General features: G+C 43.9%; 1 protein-coding gene across 1 annotated transcript in view; it reads left to right on the top strand.

Annotated features, from left to right (window-relative positions):
• Positions 1-22,074, top strand: part of SLC4A4 (solute carrier family 4 member 4) — a 174,571-nt gene that overhangs the window by 115,017 nt on the left and 37,480 nt on the right. Inside the window, exons 8-13 of the mRNA XM_026090087.1 lie at positions 4,981-5,068; positions 6,482-6,636; positions 7,342-7,455; positions 8,942-9,116; positions 14,319-14,452; positions 18,051-18,322. Coding sequence (XP_025945872.1) covers positions 4,981-5,068; positions 6,482-6,636; positions 7,342-7,455; positions 8,942-9,116; positions 14,319-14,452; positions 18,051-18,322 — 938 coding nt within the window. The remainder of the gene's footprint in view (positions 1-4,980; positions 5,069-6,481; positions 6,637-7,341; positions 7,456-8,941; positions 9,117-14,318; positions 14,453-18,050; positions 18,323-22,074) is intronic.

Below are 22,074 nucleotides of genomic sequence, written 5' to 3'. Positions count from 1 at the left end.
CCTTATGGATTGCTGCTCTTGCTTTTTCCAGATCTGCGAAGTAGGCCTGGGTGAGCAGGCTGAACTTCAGTCTTGTTTTAGTTGCTGCTCTTCCTCCTCTTTTTTATGAGGGACCCTGTCTCCTGCACTGGTGGCTCTCTTGCACAGATGGCATGGTCAGGCTTGCCTTGGCCCTGCAGCAGTTTTCACCTGGATCCTGACCCCCTATGGGAACTCTGTAAAGAGAGAGATTATGGATTTCTAACTGAATGTATCAAATGGAAAATATTAGTGCTTCACAGACTTGGAGCCTGTCTCTGTTGTATACACTCCTCACCACCTAAACGTGCTTTTCATGTGATCTTATGGAAACTTCTAGCCAAATTCTTCTCAAGCAGAGTGCATAAAGCCTTATTGCTACTGTCAACAAACCGGATTGAAATTCTGCCCCGCAGTCTCTGGTGTTGTCTCCTGCCAAGGTCTTGGAGTGTTGTAATCTTTCCTGCTAGGCTGTTTGGCCCATGATCTCTGGTTACGGGACTTGCACGCAGTAGTGCTATGGTGCTTTGCTTAGGCCTTCTCAGTGCATGGGCTGGCTTTACAATGCAGCAGCTAGTGCACATTTGTCTGCTTGGAGTTGGAACTGCTCATCTGTGAGAATGAATTTGTTCTCATTGGTTTTGGTGGCATGGACCGTATGATTAAAATGTGAATCATACATAATTGGTGGTCATCAGCTGCTTAAGAAGGATAAAATGTGCAAAATGGCAGGGGAGTAGTACTTTAGGTAAAACAGAATAATAAAATTACGGACTTTTAGGGTCATTACTGGCTTGTAAGCAAAGGATTTTGAGTGCTTCAAGTGTCCTGGCATACAAAGTTCAAGACTGAGTAGCTTGGGTGAAGTGAGGGCAGCTCTCTCTGGAAGCTGTTAACTAGAGCATTCAGAAGAAAAGCTGAACTTTCTTCTCACTTCAGAGGGACTTCAAGCTAAGTGATATGAGGTGAAATCTCAGGTTTTCTATGTTGAAACATCCATAAAAATGCTAAAGATCAGAAGTGAAAATTTGCTGACTCAGAATGTGCTGAGTACAGTAGAGAGGAATTCTGTACTAGCCTTCATCTCAAAGATGAAGATACTGAAGATACTCTGTCATGAAAAGGGAAATGTCAGAACTAGAAATGAGGACTTTCTTAGGGGGAAGTATTCATAACTAAACCTTATTTAGTGCATGCAAACATAATTCAGTTTAAGCCACTAAAATACATTAAGGTTTTTGTGTCTGTGTATGTGTGTGTGTATATATATATAGATGTATATGTTTTTTTATGTATATATTTATGCATATTTTGTACTTTAAAAGGTCTTGTTCTACATGCCAAAGGCAATTCTGAGCTGAATCATTCAGGACAAAGAATTTAGAAAGTGTCACAAATAACTGACTATTTTTAAGAATATTTTAGTAAGTGCAGGAGTTTCAGGTACTTCTGCATTGCAAGAGAGCCAGTAATTTAATTATTTCAGAACACGGTTATGAAAATATCTCATTCCCCTGAGAAGTCAGGAGAATGCTGAGCAGCAACTTTTGAGGTTAGATCCTTTTTTATAATTAACATACTTTTAAAAGAGCTGTCTGAGGAACAATTTCTCTTTAATGTTGTTTTATAATAACTTTAGAAAGACAGGGGAAATTCCTGGAGGTAGGAGGAGAGCAAAGGGCATGACCTAGGCGTGTATGGGTTAGTCACCTCCCTATGAACCTTGAATAAAACACTTGAAAGCCTCATGCAGAACTTGGTTAGGAAGTCATAACATTAGTAATGCCAAGTCATACATATCTGTGGATTCTGTCAAACTAACTTGATGGGTTTTTTATAAGACTGTAAATTTTTTTTAATAGACGATAATTGTTCAGATATAATACACTTTATAAGACATTTGACTTAGTACTTCATGATATTTTGATTGAGGAAGCTGAAATGATACTTAATCAATACAATGCTTAAAAGGGCAGCAGAGATTTCTGGTGAGGACACACCAAGCGCTGACTAGTTTGACATTACGGATGTGCTGGTCAGCCACGAGCTGAGCAGAGTAGATAACTGTGAGGCCAGTCCTTGCATTTCTCTCATTGACAGTGCCCCTTTCGGTCTTCTTCCCTTCTTGGTCACTGGTTCTCACAAAACTTGTAGAAACTTGATTACATTTGGTGTCTCTGGGTCTTCGTCTCATTTGGTTGAAGTTGGCCACTATGCTCAAACATGGGCTAGGGACTGAAAGTTGGATAGACCATGTGAACAGCTAACTTCCATTTTCTCAGGGAAGTGAGCTAGCATAAGATTCCTGAGTAGCAATAGGTTATTTCATCTATCTATTTGCAGTGACATAGCTGCCACTTCTTGGATATTTCCTCTGAGGAAGGTACTGACAGATCAGAGAAGGTTCAGAGAAGACCTGTAGAAGTGACTGAAGAGAGAAGAAAAGCTTCCATTTACTTAGCCTAACTGACAGAGTACATTGATAGCTGAGGATATTTAAAAGAATTTAATTATAGAGGGTTCTTCAGTCTAGCTGTATGAGACAATTGAAACTTATGACTAGAAGTTGAAGCTAAACCAATTCACACTGGAAGTAGTGCAAAAGGTTTTAGATGAGAGAACTTACCAAAGGTTACGATGTGGTTATTTGCCATTATTGGCTGAAAAGTATGGCTGTGCTTGGAAAAAGGCTTAATTCAGGAAACTTGAGAGTTGATTTGAGAAGCTATTAGTGTTTCTGTTTTAAACACAGGCTAACACAGAGTTTGCTGAAAATTGCCCCAATAATTCCCAGCCTTTGCTRAATCAGGTGAAATGGGAAAGCTGGTCTCCTGCCATGTGGCTTCTTTTGTTGCTAATTGCAAGGGTGGGTTGATATGTAAGTGATGGAGATTTCTTTCTCAGGGTCACTAGTAAGAGTCCAGCTCTGGACAGCCGCTTGAAATGACACTGTCTGCCATGCACGATGGTCTGCACTGAATCCCCACAGACCACTGAACGGTGGCCGTTGCAAGAAAACGCCAACAGATCYAACAGGGCTTTCTTAACAAGCCAAGTGGTGAGGCTAAGGTTTGAGCATGAAGACTGGTGTATTTTCAACTCAAAGCTATGAACCAATTCTTTTTTCTGATACAAATCTGMACAGAGAATTTGTAGGAAGCTTGTGTTTCTACAGGCAAGGCTGTAGGTGTTCTGTGGGTAAACAGTTGTTAGCTTGGCACCAGAACACAGCATGAAATCAACTTTAAAGGAAGAGCATTGCTACAGTATGTAATGTTTTTTTGCCAGTTCAGCATTGATATCTTGTTTTAGAAACTGGGAGTGTCTARGATAAGACTTAGGTCTTTCCAGAATTAAGTAGTATTTGAATGGTGATGTCTTTTTTTTTTTTTCCCTTTCAATTTTTCATTCCAGTCCAGGAGGATCTAAGTACCTTTGAACATCCAACCATGAGGCTGTACTTAAAACTTTTTGTAATGTAAATCAATTAAGAGGGTGGAAAACCCAACCACCTTTCACCAGCATTCCCATTATTCTGGCAGAACTGCTAGACGCAATTTTGTTGGCAAAAGCATCCTTTTCTGTGGATAGCCTTTTCCATTAAGAGATCTTATCAGACCATTTTGTCATGGGAACTCTGGCTCGTAGGAACTGCTGTACTGGCAGTCCTTCTAAGTGTAGGCAAGTCTTAATTCGTAGTGCATTAGCACTGACAAAAGCAAGGGCAGGAAAGATAAAAAGCAGTAATTTCCTATCTCCGATGATTTCATATTGTGGTATTTTTGAAACTCTTATCAGTGACTTGGATGTAGTTGTAGCCTCACTATCTTGCACATGTAGTCCCCCCGCTCCAATGGTGCCTACAAGGGGAATAGGTTTCCCCTTTCAAAATCAGCTTGCCTCCTTAAGAATAAGACGTGGCTGGGAAGCCATCAGATGGACTGGCAGGACTCTGGTGTGTCTTGTACGCTCTAAGCAGAAATTCAAAGCATACTACTTGGACTTAATTATTTAAAGCTAAAACCCAATTTAGATTAATGATTTCCCTTCACACACGGATGCTGAACCGTACAGAGATCTCGGCTCCAGTGGAGCATTAATAAGCACACACAGTGCTATCTGATAGCTTGGGGAAGGAAAAAAGTAGTTTGGGGTGAGATGTAGTTTATGGTAAGCCATGTGGAAGTTTAAYAGCATCTTTCCTCCCCTCCCCAAATGCATTTATCTCCTAGCACTCCCGGCTTTGCTTGCTGCAGGCCCGAATGCTCCCCTCTGCTGCTGTGTGGACCCTGCTCGGGCTGTCCTGCTCAGACGCTAGCTGCTTCTGTGCGGGACTGTGACCCCATTTGCTTGTAGTGGTCTCAAGGCTACTTTTAAGGCTTTTGAGGAAGAAAACTCTGGGGAGTGTCTTGCCCATCAGTGACCGGGCTGGCAGGGTGCAGCCTGTACTCCAGGTTAGCTAGAGTGGTATGTGCAGTGTTACTCAGAGAAATAAATACATTGGATAAGAAAATTGTATGGGTCCCGTTTTTGATATCTCCTATGGATGCCAGGCCTGGATATTGGTACTGCTGAACTCCCACTGAATTAAGGGGACATGCCACATCTGCAAACCAATTTGTGGTGTAAATGGCACTTCTGCCACTGCTAATGTTTCAGGTAAATCTGACTTGGATTGGTTGTGGATTGAAATGTAGCAGCTTCACCGTAGTCCATTGTGTAGCTAACATGGCCTCTGAGCTTGGACTGAGGTGGTCTAGGGTACTCTGTGATGGCTAACCTCTGTGGTGGCCCAGAGTAGCGAGATGTCTTACATTAGTGAGACCGATTAGCCCCGGTAGCCTCTGGATCTCTAAGAAGTGCAACCCCCACCCAATTTTTTTAAATTGAATTTCTGTGTTTATAAGGAGTAAGTGATCCGTTTTCCCATCCTAAATGGGATCAATCTGTTTGTTTTGTCAGATTTCTGTTCATTCTACTGGGACCTAAGGGCAAAGCAAAGTCCTATCATGAGATCGGCCGAGCCATCGCCACTCTGATGTCTGATGAGGTAGGTGTCTTTACATCTCCTGTGTGAAATGGGTTCTTTTTGCTTCCCTAGCTAATAATGATCCCCTTTGCTCCAGCATGGTTCGGTGAGATGCACATAAAGCTGAAATATCTAAATGTCATCTCCTAATTCCATCTGTTTACGTAATTATTTCATCTGCCTTCATACTTCTGTAAAAGCATGAATCTAGGAAGTTTTTGTCCATCAGGCCTATTTCCCAGCTAGCAATCACTCTTTCAAATAGACTTTGAATTAATGTATGGGCCCCCGTCTGTGGTGTGTGTCTGGAGTCACATTCCATGATCACAGTAACCCACCGCTGTGCTACACAGGTAATTACTGTAGAAATGGTTACACCCAGGATATATTGTTTTGTGTTGCACTGTATCCCAGAGCACTTCTTAATTCATGTAGTGGTTATATATTATCCATGAGTAGCTAGCAATTACTTGCTAATCATACACCTCAATAAGATGACTGCGCTTTCCATATTCATTTACAGCTTCTTTCTTCCAGTGTCTCTTGGGCTCTGTGCATCTGTGCTGATTTACATCATGTTTTTTTCTCGCTATCTCCTTCTGCTCTTTTGTTCCCCAACAATTCCCTTAGTTACCACTAACCCAGTCCCAGCTCTTCTGTTTTCTGTCATTCCACCCACTGTGCCTGGAGCAGTGGTCTAGTTTCCATAGTCCCAAAGTCCTCTCTTCCCCTACCACTGACTTTTTTTTTTTCTTAATTCAATCCTGTTCCATGTGCTGATTTGCCTTCATTGCGAGTAGTCCAGAAGATGTCAGTAAAATTCAGCATTAGTGTTCTTTTTTCTCTCCTCTCTTATTCTCTCTTCATCACTAATATTAGGCCTTTCATTTCTCTTTCTGCTCATCAGCTATGCTCCTCAGTAAAACCAATTTGTATTTCCTGCTATTATTTTTGAGTAAATGTTGTCATTGTTTCTATTTCACAGGGTTCAAAGCTWACCTGTTTTTTGATAGACTGGATTAGGCAGGAAAAAGAGGACTGACACATCTTTGTGGCTTTCTTATAGTGTCTCCTCAAAGTGCAATTGAAACTCCTCATTTATTGAAAACTGCTTTCTCTGGACAAAAGAAATGGATAATTATTTTGGTAACCTTTTTTATAAAGGTGAAAAATGCACATTTTGCAAAAAATTAGAAATGTTTGCAAGAAAATAATCTTTATTGTTAAAAAAACAACCAAAGAAAAGGGTTCACAAATTTTGACCATCTTTTACTGAGGTTAACCCACCACTGTGTCAAGCGTCCTGATACATTTTTGGGCAAGTTTTTGAGACCAACCCTGTTGTTTTTGTAGAATAAATCTCAGTAGCTGCCTCTGGAGCCTGCGCTGCAGGAAAGGCAAAACTTTGCTCCATGGAGGCTCTCTTTCGTGCAGGTGTTCCACGACATTGCCTACAAAGCCAAAGACCGGCAGGACCTGATCGCTGGTATTGATGAGTTTCTGGATGAAGTCATTGTGCTCCCTCCTGGGGAATGGGATCCAGCCATTAGGATAGAGCCACCCAAGTCTCTTCCGTCTTCAGATAAAAGGTAATGGCAGGATACAGGCAGGGTTATCTCTATGGTGAAGGACAATGTGCGTCAATCCTGAAAGAATGACAGGAAGAGCTGCCGCTTTGGATACACGGTGTTCTTGTCGGTAAGGCTCACGGCCACTGCCAGTATTAAGGGAAGCAGGCGAATGAGGTTGGACTTCTTGATGAACACATGCATGGTTCTGTGGCTTACATGAGGAGTCACTTCCCCACCAGGCTTGTGAAAGAGGTGGTTGATAAAGGCTGACATGTACAGTGTATTGTCAGTACAGTGTGTGGAGAGGGATGTGAGCAGAGGAGTGAATTTTTTGGTTATCACTGAACTTTTTGCATAAGATAATAGAAGATAACTTGTCTGAGTCTAGTGTCAGATGCTGATTTACACTAAAGATATTTTCAGGTCTGTCTTAATAGCTGGGGARAGGAGGTTCTTGCAATTCTGTACCCCTTAGGGTGGTATTGTAGGCACCTATATAGCATATACAGTGGGCATCCAGACTCTGTTTGGGGTTCTGCTTAGTCCTTCTAACACCCTACGTTCCACTCTGGCTTCCAGCAGCTCGTCTTCTAGTCTCCTTTATACAACACAGTTTTAGGCAAGGCTATGTAAGACTTGTTTGGAGGAAYTCAATGTGCATTTTGTTTTGTGGGGCTGTCAGGCAACACAGTGAGCCTCAGTTTGGCTTGTCTTCTTGCCTAGGAAAAACATGTATTCTGGTGGAGAAAATTTACAGATGAATGGAGACACACCTCATGATGGAGGACATGGAGGTGGGGGCCACGGGGACTGTGAAGAACTTCAACGGACCGGCAGGTCAGTAATAAGCTGCTCAGCGTGGTGTACCCAGTGTGATCCGTCCGAGGTGACTATGTTTCCCTTTTAGAGCCATTTAGCCCCTTCAGCTTTCCATCCCRGCATACTGTTCAAATTTGTATAGGTTTAACTGTGAGCCCCAAACATGTCCTGTGGTTTTGAGTGCCCAGCTTGAGACTATTTGAACTGTTGTGAACAGCCACCCTCTGCAAATCACCAAGTGTCTTAAATGAGACGCTCAGAAATGAAAGAAGGCCCATACAGTTGTTGGCTGTTGAAAGTCTGCATGCCTGTGCAGTTACACGGGCTGCAAGGGACGTATGCATGGCAGGTACAGCCACATTTTCCATTCTGATTGCTGGAAGTGCTTTAGCCAGAAGCAGAGAAGTTCTCTTTTCCAGACATTCCTGTTATAGCGGAATCGCATAGATGAAGGCTTTTATAGGATAGAAATASAGAAGGTAACAGTGCCTGAGGCCTTACTCTCTGCTTTATTACTCTGGGTGTATGCCACATAAAAGTTCAACAGAGTGAGAATGCAGTTTGGGTGGCGATCCATAAAACAGTGCACTTAGCCGTTCTTCAGGGTCAGTACACAGGTTTTGCGCCACTTTTGTGGCCCCCCTCTGAGTATTTTTGGAGATTTTAGTAGAGTGCCTAAATTCTAGGAGAAAAATCTGCAAGCCTGAACTTGCACCTGGGAGTGAAGAAGGCAGTTAACAGTTCCTGATGATGGGTTAGGATGTAACGTGTGCCTGCCTGTCCCATGCCCCTCCGAGTACAGTGCCCGGAGAGTCCTGCAGCATGGCTGGTGCAGGGCTTCCCAGTCAGTGCATAGCCTGGGAGATGGCTGAATCACGGGGCCTCAAATACCCCTGAGCTGGTGCTGCTGAACGCCATATTTGATCATCATTTTTCATGTGAGTGAAATACTGTCTTGTCTGTGATTGTTCAAAAAGAGTATGTCTTCAAGTGGAGCTCTTTTGCTCTTCAAGATGATTTCACTTACTTATATTTTAAGTCCCAGTTCTTTTTCTAGTTAGCAGTTTGAAGTATTTTTCCATTTAGCAAACTGTTTGGCTCAATCAACCATTGTGTCTGCCATATGGAGAAGTTTAGGCAAGGATTTAGACAAGAGTTAATACATTTTATTACATCAACCAGTGTAGTTGGAAAAAAAAAAAAAAAAACAGGCAGACTTTCTGACCTGCAAACTTTTGTGGTCCGTTTGAGCAGAAGTAGGGCTCATGTTCCTGAAACTATCATGTCTTCCAGCTGCAACCCATGTTCAAGATATTATCTTTCTTTAAAATATTGTCTCAGTGATATCCCTGGATCGTCGCAGCTGTGATAGGACTATTATGTAATGTGATGACCTCACTCCTTTCAGATCATCCTTCATTTCTGGCAATGTTTTTGATTACTTCTCTCAGTGACTTTCACTGTAAAGCCTTTAACGCAAGTCTTCTCTTGCTTGCCTTTTCAGATTCTGTGGTGGCTTAATCAAAGACATAAAGAGGAAAGCACCGTTCTTTGCCAGTGACTTCTACGATGCTTTAAACATTCAAGCCCTTTCAGCTATTCTTTTCATCTACCTGGCCACAGTGACCAATGCTATCACGTTTGGAGGATTGCTTGGTGATGCTACAGAAAACATGCAGGTTAGCAATAGTTTGTAGAATCAACAAGTAGGATGGACCTGCTTTGCCTCTTACTGTCTACAAAATCAGCCCTCAGATAGAAGGGTGTTTGGCCACTTCCAAAGCTTGAATTCTGGGTTCAGCTAATATAGTTATGCTGTATTTTCCCTGAAAACTGGCTTGCTTTCACTGCTGTCTGGACTGCTGTCCTTTGAGAAATTGTAGATGCRGTTACCTTAAATGGTGTTTGAAAGATGGCCAGGCAACAGAGAAGAGCTTAGTGAGGATCCTTGCTCCTTCTATGTAGAGAAGTTCCACAGACCTACGCTCTGTGTTTGTGTCTTGGTTGTACTGTTTCGGTCAAATGAGGTTTACTAAGTCTGATTCAGACTTTCCATCATCAGCATAGCAGTGTATCCTTTGCCTGACTCTTACAGTCCCTGGACTTCTGCCTTGCTGTAAAAATTATTGCATAAGAAATCAAGGGAATTGGGAGGTGTGATACAGGAAAAAAAGGCAAGTTTGTTAGAATGATGAATTCTGTAGTCATGGAAGGTCAAATCCTGACAACCAGATTGCATATCCAGAGACAGACTCCCCTGAGTCAGTRGTAAAGCCAGAAGTAGGGGCTACAAGGCATGGCTCAGTTTTCTCTCAAGGAAAGGGGTTCTGTTTTAGCACTGCTCTGGATTGCATGTGTTTGGCTGGAGCAGAATTATTCTCTGACAGTGTGCTTTAGTATTCCTTCGGCTTTTTTGRGAGGAAGAAAACATAAAAGCTTGTATTTACATAGATTCAGTGCAGCCATGCTGAATGTCCTAACTCTAATTAAGCTGATAATAACAAGGACTAAATTATTTATTTATGCAGATTTAATGTAAAACACACAGAAAAAGGGARCACCTGTCCAGGGCTCTAGACTTCCCTACCATAAATTACAGGCTAAACTAAGATTCAGTAGCTGGTGGAGTGCCAAGCTTCCTTCCCCCTGTACCAATATGTTTTTCCTCTTTCAAATCTCACCTCTGTGGCAGTCATGCAAACGGATGCATGATGCATGACCTTAAAAAGAAACAATAGCAAATAGAAGTAGAGAATGAAAAGGCCTCCAGGATCTGCTACTGAGCATCACTCTTCTACCACTGAGCAGCAGAGGAAGGTCTCTCTGCTCTACTTCTGTACGAGGTAACATCTTTTTTAAAGTGGGGGAAAGAAAGGTAAAGATTACGTTATTCCAAATTTAGTGCGCATAATCACTTATGTCAAAAAGTCCTTTTTGGTACCTCGATATYCAGTAAACAAACATTTATTATCAAGTAGCAAATTCTTTGGCACGGAAGCTGAAATTAGAGTTTCTTAATGCTCACAAAAAAACCCTAATTAACTTAATTAAAAAAAAGAATCTGGCTTTTGAAGAATTTGTAAATATCTCATTCATCTGACAAATGGTGGAACTACTGCCCAGTTAAGCAGTAACAATACTGTAGCTTGCATTCTGGTTGTGTCACTTGAGTAAGACACCTGCATTTGCCATCTTTTATTTTGTTGTCTGATGGATCAACAGCACCTGGTCTGCATGTCCATGCTTGGGGGAGGAAGTTCCTGCCCTTGGCCCCAGTTTTTTCCTTAGCAGAAGAAAACGGCAAAGGTGGCCTCCATGGGGGCCCTGTTGTTGGCATGCCTGGCTTTGCTTGATGTCACTGCCATGCACAGCTTCATAAATAGTTTGCAGCTGGTTTTTGGTTGCTGCCACCCATCCTTGGGAGACTTTCTGCTGCCAGGGCCCACAGCGTAAAACAGGGAAAGGAAGTGGTGCTAAAACAAGGTAGRCCTCCAGGAGAAGAGCTGATAATCTCTGTGCTCTGGAAGGACCCCTCTGAGATGTGCTAGYGGATGTGCTAGCCCAGGCTGCAAGCTCCCTGCAGTCGTTTTGACATGAAACTTTAATTCACAAATGTGGAACAAAGTGCAGAAAAATCATCACTGACTTGCTGGAGAAATCCAGTCCCTCCAGTCAGTTCATAGCATAGCCAAGGCTAAATGCAGGAAAATACTGATTATTATCTTCTAATTTGTGCACTTTAGTATTTACCTACTTCCCACATATAACAAGCAGTTGAATTTACTGGTTTTTATTTATGTTCCCATTTGAAGTATGCACCAAACTGAAGCACCCCCAGTTGTTCTGACCAGTTCCACTGGTGGGTCAGAAGTTTAGAGAGTCTGGGCACAACGGGCTTTTCTTTTGCCATCTTCTCCCTTCAACTAACCTTTAGTCACTGTCTTTAGCTGAAAAGACATTAGGTCTCTTGGCTGCTGAGGGAGTTTGAAAAGGTTTTTGACTGTCTGTTTTCAAYAGAAGAGCAAAAGTTGCATGTTCATTATGCTCAAGTGCTCCCGTACCCTCAGAGTCTGAGGACAGTGTCCAAACCCCACCAGACTTCACCCTGCTCTACTGCTAAGGAAACTGTTCCCCTGGGAAGCTGCTAAGGGGAATCAGAGCCCAGGTTCTTGTGAAGTGTTGTTCAAAGTCCCACCCAAAACATTTTGCATTTCTGCAGGAGAAAAGAGTTTGGAAGCTTTTCTGTAAGACCTCTGAGAGCATAAGCCATGCTATATCGTTATCTTCCAAAGTGTGAAAGAGAAAAACTACTGCAGGGACAAGACCTGCCCTCAGAGGACATCCCAGTGTCGTGCAGAGGGAAAGAGAGGGCCTGGCTGTCACAGTCATCGTGACATATTTTTACATTACACTTGRCAGAGCCTCGTTAACTTTGGATTTATGTCAGCTTCAACAGCTGAGGAGCAACCCTGAAAAGTTTTCCTCCCAAACTTTTTGTCATCATAGAAAACAGTATTTTGGGGGCTACCGCATTACAGTTTATGCTTCACGTTTCTTGCAAAGAGTTATGTAACTGCCACTGGGTGAGGCGTTCGGGATTGCCCAGCCCGTGCTGTCTGCCCCAGAGCGCCTGACAGGGCCAGCGTTTCTTTAAAAGCTCCCTTCAGAGTTTTATGTTTCTGAGAAAAGGTGCTATTCTTAGCTGCAGCCGTGTGCAAGAATGCAGAGGAAAAGAGCTTCCAGATGGGCGGGAGCCTGCGTGCCGGCTGCGAGGGCCCTCACTGGGAGCAGTGCCGGAGCGGCGAGGGCCATGCGCTGTGCGGATGCCCTTCCCTCTCCTGTGAGCCACTGCCTCCTTCTCRCCCGTCCCCCAAAGGGGAAGGGAAYCACTCGGAGGCTCCTGTAAAACCCGTCTACCCTTGATGTGAAGGCTGCAGTGCTTCCCAGTAAGTGCTTTCCCTTGTGCAGAGCCCTGCAAGACCTGCTGGGGGACGTCACCAGCAGCATTTCGAAATGGGAAGGACCAAGGATGGCGGTGACAAGCTGCCAAGGCAAGGTTGTCTGTGGCTGCTCTACTCACACCAGCAGTTTCTGTAGCCTGCTGAGCAATGGAGTGTGTCTCAGGAGCAGGAGGCTTTGAAATACTTCTCACCTTTTGCTTTGCTGCGCAACTGTCTTGTGGATGCTTTGTGGACCCAGCAATGACGGTGATTGAGCACTCTAGAACTGCTATTTTGAAATCACRTTTATGGCCGGAAAAGTAGCTGATGATTGTACATTGTACAAAATTCTGCTTGGGATTTAGTGGAGAAAAATTTTTCTGCTTTACATAGTAACATAGTGGTTTGACACATGACAGTGTAAATACACTTTTCTCACTGCAGACAGTAACTTKGGTCTTTCCAAGAAACAGAGTCACAAAACTCAATTTAAATTCCTCTCGTTACCACTGATAAGCCAGCCAGACTGCAGCCCCGACCCTGCAGCCTGCCATGGGCRGGAGGAAGGAGCTGCATGTGGTCTCAGTTGCTGGTTGTGAGGCATGGGCAGCATTAACAAGGTTGCTAACTGATTCAGACATGGCTGCAACGAAGCACATAAGCCCCTGCCTAAATCTTGCCCTAGCTGTCGGGTGAGTACACCTGGAAAGGGTGATGAACGCTTAAATTAAGAGTCTGGGTTCAGTTTTTAGTTCAACATTGTCTCACAGAGACACTAGCCAGGTCTTGCAGGTCGAATGGCTCTGAGGCCCTGGGGTACCCTATGGGTCCTCCTGCCAGTGGCACAGACTCTGCCTATGAAATATCTCTGCTCACATACAATGATGTTCATGGGACCAATAAATATCCAACCCCCCTCCACTTTGTTTCTGTTACTACTACGGCTCTTTTAGAAAAGCAGGCCTAAGCATTGAGTTGTTAGGCATGGGAATAATGATACTAAAAGGCATTTCMCTTAAAAGGTAGCTTATTTTCCTGWTGTTGTTCCTTTAAAATTTAGTGAAGTATAAATATAGCTTAGTTTGCACAAGAGCAAATGAGGTAAGTTCCACCTAATTCTGCCATTTTTGTAGAACAGTGCGTGCTCTGTCAATAATTACATTTTATTGGCAAGAAAATATGCCACCTACATGGCATCCACATTCTGCATTTTAAAAATAGCTGTTGTCCAGCTATAACTTACATGAAAATCCAAGAACACATCAAGCATCCTCATTTATCATTCCCCAGTGAAACTGTTTTGCCACACATGCCAAAGATAATTGCAGAGTCAATTAAATGTGTAATTTATTGCTTGCTGGTGACATGTGATGAAGTTGGGTCTCAAAACAGGGCTGTTGGATGAAATARCCTTGTTTGGTTTGTATCGCTCTTACTGAAACAGTTACTTCAAAGAGAGGCATCTTGTTTATCTAGAGAGAGTATCTGCTCCATCGGAGAAAGAAAAAACCCTTTGTTCTGGAGTGCTGTCCTCCAGCCATGCTCTGCCGTATCCATCTGAAAAGCCCTGCAGACGTGTGTCTTTRTACACAGTCATAAAGGTGTGGGAGATCTTCAACATGCTCTCATATACTTTGAACAGTCTTTGGAAACTCTCCCCTCCCCTTCTCAATAATGAAATGTAATAGAGTATTTTTAAACTCTGGGCCTCAGAAATAACTACGTGGCTTGCTGGTTGTCATCAGTAGCAATGAACTGTATCAGATGACTGTATCTGCATACGTGGTTGTATGAGATGGTGGAAGATGTTCTTCCCTTAGTCTTGGAGACATCAACATACAACATGCTACAAGTCACTGATGTAACTGCTCGTTTTTGTGCAGCAGCGCCTATAAAAAGGGATTTTCAATACAACTAACATCTCTGCTATGTCTACCGTAGGGTGTGTTGGAGAGCTTTCTGGGCACAGCGGTGACTGGAGCGATTTTTTGCCTTTTTGCTGGTCAGCCACTCACAATTTTGAGCAGCACAGGACCTGTCCTGGTCTTTGAAAGGCTTCTCTTTAATTTTAGCAAGTAAGTAAAGGGGTGGAGGAGGGAGGAGGGGAGGAATGTCCCACACTAATAAAATACTAGCTGGGGAATGAGGGGTTTAGCAGTGGGGAGGGGAAGGGATTTAGTGCATGAAATGAAACATCTATTTGTTCCTTGCTGAGACTGCAGTGAAATCACAGCTGGGATTTTCAAAGGCATGTGCGCCTCGCAGCGCTTCCCCGTGTGTTGGGTGCGTATCTCCCTCGGGCTTCTCGGAAACTCTTTGCCAAGTCTACAGTGGCAGAGAAGTTTGCACTCCTTTCAGTCGGTGTGCTGTTCCTCCCTGAGCGCTGTGTATTTCCCATAGGATCAAAGACAGACATCCAGCTCACAGAGGTTTTGCTAACAAAATCCAACAGGTCTCCAGGGTACCAAAATTTGTCGTTCCATCAATACTCATTTGAAATAATTATTATTAATATTATTATAATATTATTTTATTAATAATTATTAATAAAAGCAGAGTATGTATGGCATAAACAGCTACAGATCATTATTTGTCCCCAGAACTCCTAGATGGATCTTTGCTATATTAAATGCTTTGKTTTTTTTTTTTCTTTTAACTAGTGTAAAGAGATTCTGCTTCCCCCCACTATTTTAACATTTATGCTGTGATAATGTCTGAAACCCAGAGCTAAAGGGGGCCTGCTTTGGTACGTGTTCRCTTTTGTTACAGATCTGTAATGCTAGCAAAATATAGTGAGATTCCCTAAAGGAATTGGTATATTCACTGATAATTTCACCTGTAGCACTACTGATATTTTTGCATGGTGTTTAGAAGATAATTTTATGTTAAACAGAAAATACCCCAYATCTCTTTTGTGGCCCTCCCTCCTCCCATCAGAGAGAGCTCACAACACTGTAAGTTGTGAAAGACTTGTATTTTAGAACAWGAAATGAGTAGTATTTGGATTTAAGACAAACTGGGCTTTCTTTCAAAAGCAGTTGCCTGTAATGCGGAGCAGTTCTTTTGCCATTTGTAGCTATTTTTAGGAAAGGCCTATTGAATTATTAAGCTTGAAYGTGGTTGCAGGTTGCAACAAGGCAGGAGACATAGGCTGTGTTTGGTTGTTTAATTTTATCTCCTTCGTTATATTGCATCTATGTGGGTAGTTACTCATCTGAGTTGGTAAAGTAAGAAATAATTGGGAGGATACAATATGACCAGGTCTTTCCTATGAATACCCTACACTTGAAGAAGTCTTTTGAGGTACAAACCTGCAGCTGGTATAGCTATATGAGATCTACTTTTGCAGTGCTACACTGGACTCTTTTAGAGTGAGATGATTTTCTTTGGCTACTTCATAAACTTTGTAATACTTGTGGCAACGTGAGATGTATTTGTGAGAATAGTGCAACACAGGATGAAATGGGCACAGTCTGATTCTGGTGTCACCTTGTCAAAGYTGGTACTACTTTATCATCAATATTGTCGGGTTTGAAGCCTGTATGGTCTCCCACCACTCTCTGGTTCCTCTGAGACAGAGCCATATTTGTGCCAACACAGGCAGAGGTTTGTCTTGGACAAGAGGATGCCACAGAGAGACTTCCTGCCCCTTCTCCTTAAAACGAAGTGTAGTCCCCTCCTGCCCGGCCTTGGGATTTCTGGGCTCATTCGTGCTGCCTGCCCACTCCTGCCATACAGAGGCAGAGGKGACTGGCTTTGGAGCCTCTCTTCACCCTGCTGGAGCACAGGCAGGGAGAGATAAAAGCTAGGAAAAAATGGACAGAAAACTAGAGTAGCTTTGGGAAGGAAACTGGAAGCTGCCTGTTGCTAAGAGCTCTGCAGCAGAGYAGCAGGAGGGGCACTTTGCTCTTCTTTCTTTGCCTAGTATAAATGAATAAAATCAGGAATACACTTGCTATAACTGTTTGCATCCAGCTTGCAGGTCTAAAGCTGCACATGGGAGCAAAAAAGCAAGATGGACAAACACTTTGTATGGCTTTTGGAGGGAGAGAGTGGTTATTTTTCACCTGAAAAGGAGGTGGTGGTTATAAAAGCTGTTGTTCCAACACCTGCTGGAGCAAAGTGGCAGGTTCTGCGGAGGGAGTCTTTTTCACAAGATAATTGCAATCAAGTGCTGTGATTTTCAATAATGCATTTGCGGTCATTCATATTCACAACACTCTGTTCCATGCTGGGAGCAAAATTAGAAACACTTCCCATCTACTGATTTGTAGAAAGTTCGACTCTGTGCRTGAACAGGTATCTAAGAGAGCTTCTGTTAAATGGCAGCCAGCCTTCCCAGAAGAAACTCGGCCTACAGCGTGATCGTGGTCTTAACTAATGGCACAGTGCAGTTCGGTGGCAGCTTCTTTTATGAAACCTGTCTCTTCCTTTTCTCCACTCCATTCCCCATTTGGTGCAGGAAGTCAAACATTAGAACCCTCATATGAAGAATTTTGTTGGCAGCATATAATAAAACAGTTTAATTAATGTAGGCTTCAGTGTTTTCTCCCTTTTCACAATCACAAGGTTGCAGCTGCCTCGTGTGGGCGCCTGTTTGTTCTCTGCTCCATGGTGCAATACCTTGCGCTGGAAAACTGCCCCGGAGCCCCTCTGCCTGCCCGGTTTCTGCTGGTGAGGGCACATGACCTTCGGGGAGCACAGGGCAAAATTGCTGCAGAGATGGCAGCATGTGCACAAATGCTGACAAAGGTGTCTACAGAGGTCCTCCTCTCTTCTGTGACTTTCCCCAGAARCTGCTGCCCTTCTGCCTCTCCCCCTCAGCGCTGCAGGCTGCCGGGGCACAGCCCCTGGTTTCCAAGGAAAAGCAGCTGACCAGTCTGGTTGGGACTGCTGGCCCCTGTTCCCTTCCCCAGAATGGGCACTAATCTCCCTGGCAGGGCCTTATCTGCACTGCTGCYCTACTTTCTCATTTGCTCCGTCCTAAAAGCCTCCCTTGAACTCTGTGCTGTGGCAGGGCATGGCAATCATGAGCAGAAAACAAGGTGCAAACACACTTCCCTGGAGATACCAATACATTTCACTCCATTGTTCTCCATGGCCTGGTACCAGGGTTTTTTATTTCTTCTGCTGCTCTGTATTTCGTTATTTTCTTCTGCTGGTATTTTGATTTCTGCAGATAGAGCAAGGGCCTGAGACGTGGCAAGTGCAGGATGCTGAATGTGAGGCTTGGCAGGAAAGTGCTTTTCTAAAGGAGACCTGTAAACCACCATCTTCCGCTGATGTAAAGCTGGGGACTCTCTGAGTTGAGCTGCGCTTGGGCTCTACAGCTGGCTGTTTGGGCCTTTACAGCTGTCCATGGGTTTGCCCAGGGAAGCTTTTTACTGGGAAGCCTGAAAGAGCTTGAATTCACTGGTAACATTTATTAGTGGAGTGATTGTTTCTGAATGCTTTTCTGCTAGCTCGGCTATTAAATGCACAGCATAGACTTATGGGGTTGCCTGGCTGAAAAGAGACAGAGAACTTAGTACTTGGGAACACGTCCATAGAGCCTAAAAAAACACAGGTCTCAGAGGCTGTATATTTGCCATTTCTCATTGTAAAGAGCTAATTCCGTATGGAGTTATCTAACCCCTTGTATTTTTCCTCCTTGTCTTCTCTATCTTGTTGCAGAGACAATGATTTTGACTACTTGGAGTTTCGCCTCTGGATTGGTCTTTGGTCAGCCTTCCAGTGCCTCATTCTTGTCGCTACTGATGCCAGCTTTCTGGTGAAATACTTCACCCGCTTCACCGAGGAAGGTTTTTCCTCCCTTATCAGCTTCATCTTCATTTATGATGCTTTCAAGAAGATGATTAAGCTGGCAGATTATTACCCAATTAACTCCCAGTTCAAAGTGGACTATATCACACATTACTCTTGTGCCTGCGAACCATTAGATCCAGGTAAGCGAATGTTTTTTTAGCTCTCCAARTTGCAGATAAAAGTTTTCATTTGCTTTCTCTTTCTGTTGTGCTGCTGCCAAGATAATAAAGAGATAGCTCAATCCTTCTTTATCGGTTGTCTTCAGATAACCTATGTTAGCTTTATTTTGAAGGCACCATGGCCTGCTTAGGGATGAGTTTCACCCTAAGTGGTAACTGGAATTTCTTTCTAGCCCCTCTTGCTTGAACACCTCATGTGTGGGTCATTGCCAGTGGAGAAGCTGTCTCTGTATCTTTGTCTCCTCACATCCCTGCTGTCATTAATTTTGAATGGCAGCTTCTGAGAAGCCTGTGAAGGAGCAAAARTGGTGTTTGAGTCACTGCAATGGCAGCTAGGTCAGTCCTGATATCCGCTGTGCCATTTTGCCAAGTGCAGGTGCTAGATTTATTCGGGGTGTTACCCAAACGTGGGTGGCTTGCACCTCCTGTCTGTGTGTTTGAGTGAAAGAGCACAAATAATTCCTCATTAAAGCAAACGGGAAGCACATCCAATGGAATTTTGCCTATCACTAGCACGTGGGCCGCAAGACAAATTTATCCAGAATAAGTATAGATCTGGCAATACAACTGGGAACAGAAGGCTACAGAACCCAAATACAAACAGACGTGTGCCAGGTTTACCATTAGGGAAGTCGTAACCACTCCTAGGATCCTTCAAACAATGAGGACTGAGTAAGAAAGTTGGTTTGTGCTCAAAGTAAACTTCAGTTTATCTCGGCATACCTGCTGAGCAGGAAAAGCGTCTAGCTGCTGTAGCCACCTCTTTGTAAAATGCGTCAGGAACTGGATCTGTTTAAACTATGAGTTTACACTAGTTATTAAATGTAGGATCTCTGCAAGGACTTCAGTGCTGTTCCAGTTCTGCTTCCGTTTGAAGGGCAGGGCGTTTCCTCTCTTGGCAGCTGAGGAATTAGGCCGATGGGGAATGGTCTGCGATTTCACTCTCAAACTGGGCAATGCCGAAACAAAAGTCTAAACTGCCCATCTGAATGCTGGGGCACAGATCCACTGCACAGGGCAAATGTGAAGGTACAGCTGGCATCTGCAGAGGAAGCCTGGCTGTCACTCTTTTCATTTAATAAGAGATTTGTACCCGGAAATACAATGACAGTCTTTACCTGGGTAAGCTAGTGAAGGGACAGTTAGTCTGTGTTGTTTGCTAAAGTTCACAAACACTTGCTGTCATGAGTCCCTTTTCATCCGACGTGCCTCTTAGCCGCATGTTTGCTTCCCAGGTTATAGCTGATTTATTTCAAGTGYGCATACACACACATAGATGCACATGTACCTGTGTTTGGTGCTATGTCAGGCCCCAGTGCCAGTCTCACTCCTGTCTCACTTTAGGCAGGTCTGGGCCAGTTAGTTGAATGCCACAGACCTGGTTCTCCTGACCTGGGAGACTTCAGAAGGGTTCAGCTGACCTGGGCTTGGCTTGAGGCGGTGCTGCCGTGCTCTTGTTGTGTTTTGAGCATAAGATTCACACAAGGGCTGGATGTGCAATTCTGATGCACCTTTCTCTGCCCAAGATGTCAAAGGCCTGCCAGATAGTTCCAGGTCTTCTCAAGGCCCTTCGATTTATCTTCTCTCTCAGGGGTAACTCCTAGGTTACAACACTACCTCAAAACGCAAGCTGCAGGTGGGCATACTCTTTGCTCCTCAGAATACCCCAGTGCACAAGGAATCTCCTCAGCTGCTGCAGCCTTGTAACGGAGACCGCAGTTTCTAACTGCACGTGGAATGGAGACACAGCTCTGCCTCTTCCTTGTTCCCTTTCCTCAGTCACACTCCCATATTAGAGACCGACCGCATGTCCCCATGAGTGCACGCAAGCTGCTCAGACCTAGCCCACAGCATGCTGGTACTCTCCATGTTCCACCATGGGGCACTCTGGGAGTATTAGGCAGTAGATCTTGGGGATTTAATCTCCATGCTTCACAGTAGTAAGATGAGGCATTATTTGAAGGGCCCATTTGTTCCTAACAGTTTGTGCATTCCTTTAATAACAAAACTCTGGCACTTTGTTCCAACATGCTGTTCTGGCAAAGCAATGCAGTTTTTGAGTAAATAATACTGAACTGATAGATTGTTTGGTTCTCAACTCTGGAATGGTACGTAAGGTTGACTTAGCAATTGTGCAGGTAGCAGTAGTGGCATTGTGAACTAGGAAACAAAACTCACCAAAAAGGAAACAGAAAATTTGGTGGTAATCCTCCACAGGTCTCACTAAGTTGTTTGTTATACAAGGAAGTGGCTTGCTAGTTTTAAGATGCCCCCCTGTCTTGCTATATAGATTTGGTAGTTGATTCCCTACGCACACACACACACACACACGCTGTTCTCCACTTTCCTGGAGTCCTGTGCTCCTGCTGACCTTTCCAGTTCCTGAGTGGCTTTACGGTAAGCCCCCAAGGAGGATGTATTATAATAGTTGCATCTTGAGTAAAGCCACCCATGGGCAATGTTAGCAAGACCTGGATGCGGGACAGAAGCCTTTACCCTTCTGCTCAGTCATACATGGAAAATACCTGTCCTGGGCATGAATGGAARAACATGTGGATAGCTTTACTGGGTCAGACTAAAGGACCATCCAGTCTAATGTTTTGTCTCCAGTCATGGCCAGTGACAGGATTGATGTGCACTGTGTGAGGAAATACCATGCCTGCTCTGYGTCTGGAGGTGGCCATTCATTGCTGTCAGAGCTTGGTGAGCATGAGTGACTGGCACTCATCTTTGGTCAGACAAGTGATAGGATCATTGCTGGAGCTTCCCATGGGTCCTCTGAACATGTGAGTGTCACCTGAGTTATTCTGAGATGGGGCCTTCTCCAAGTGACCCCACCAAACAGGTGCCATCTGTACTCCTCTGCGTGCTGAGCAAGCTTTTGGATCACACAACTGCGTCATCTGGAACTATATCAGGAAGACGAGGGACAACGTCATTTCCATGTCTCCTCCTTAGTTTGTCAGGTAACATCAGACCTTGAATAGGAGGAGTGACCAGATAAGAGTTGAGATACTGACAGCAATCTGTTCTGATAACCCTCTGGGACTTTGCTCCAGCCATACCAACCTCTGCTAGATACATCTGTGCGAGTCCATGCCACCTGTGATGTGAAGCCTGTCACATTATGAATAATGTCTGGGATTCAGAAGCTGTCAAAGTTGAGGGAGAAGACTGGAAACAGCAAACAATCTGTCAAGGGAGCAACAAACAGAGCGATCCCAGGCTTAAACTCAGTCTGAAAATTGTTTTTTTGTTGTTGTTGAAAAAATAATTAGTCTTGTGTGTTTAAAGCAGCGACTGCTGGGATTACTGTATTCACACAGCACCTGGCACTCGCTAGGCCTATGAGCTTGTTCTAATCCCTTGGTTGGTGGCATGCCCTTCCRTGTTGGATTTGACACAAGGAAGTCTCCAGAGAAACAAATGGCCTATTAAATAGTTGCTAGCATGTCAGTCTTGACACTGACAGTTTGGCACCTTTCACAGGTCTGAAATACACTGGTGCGTGCATCGTATAGCAATGTCTCTGCATAAACACGGACAGCGGCCATAAGGARAAGACAGAACAGGTTTAATTCTTGCTCCTGGAAAAACAGGTCTCCCCATCAGCTGCTCATTGCCGCTGCAGAGGAAGGTCTCTCTCTGTTGCTGCCAYGCAACAGAAAATCAACAGCAAAGTCACGGGCAACAACCGGGAAAGTCTTAAGCTA

The sequence above is a fragment of the Apteryx rowi genome, unplaced genomic scaffold, assembly GCF_003343035.1.
Source record: "Apteryx rowi isolate R43461 unplaced genomic scaffold, aptRow1 scaffold_85, whole genome shotgun sequence".
Classification (NCBI taxonomy): domain Eukaryota; kingdom Metazoa; phylum Chordata; class Aves; order Apterygiformes; family Apterygidae; genus Apteryx; species Apteryx rowi.
This window is presented reverse-complemented; position numbering and strand designations above follow the sequence as displayed.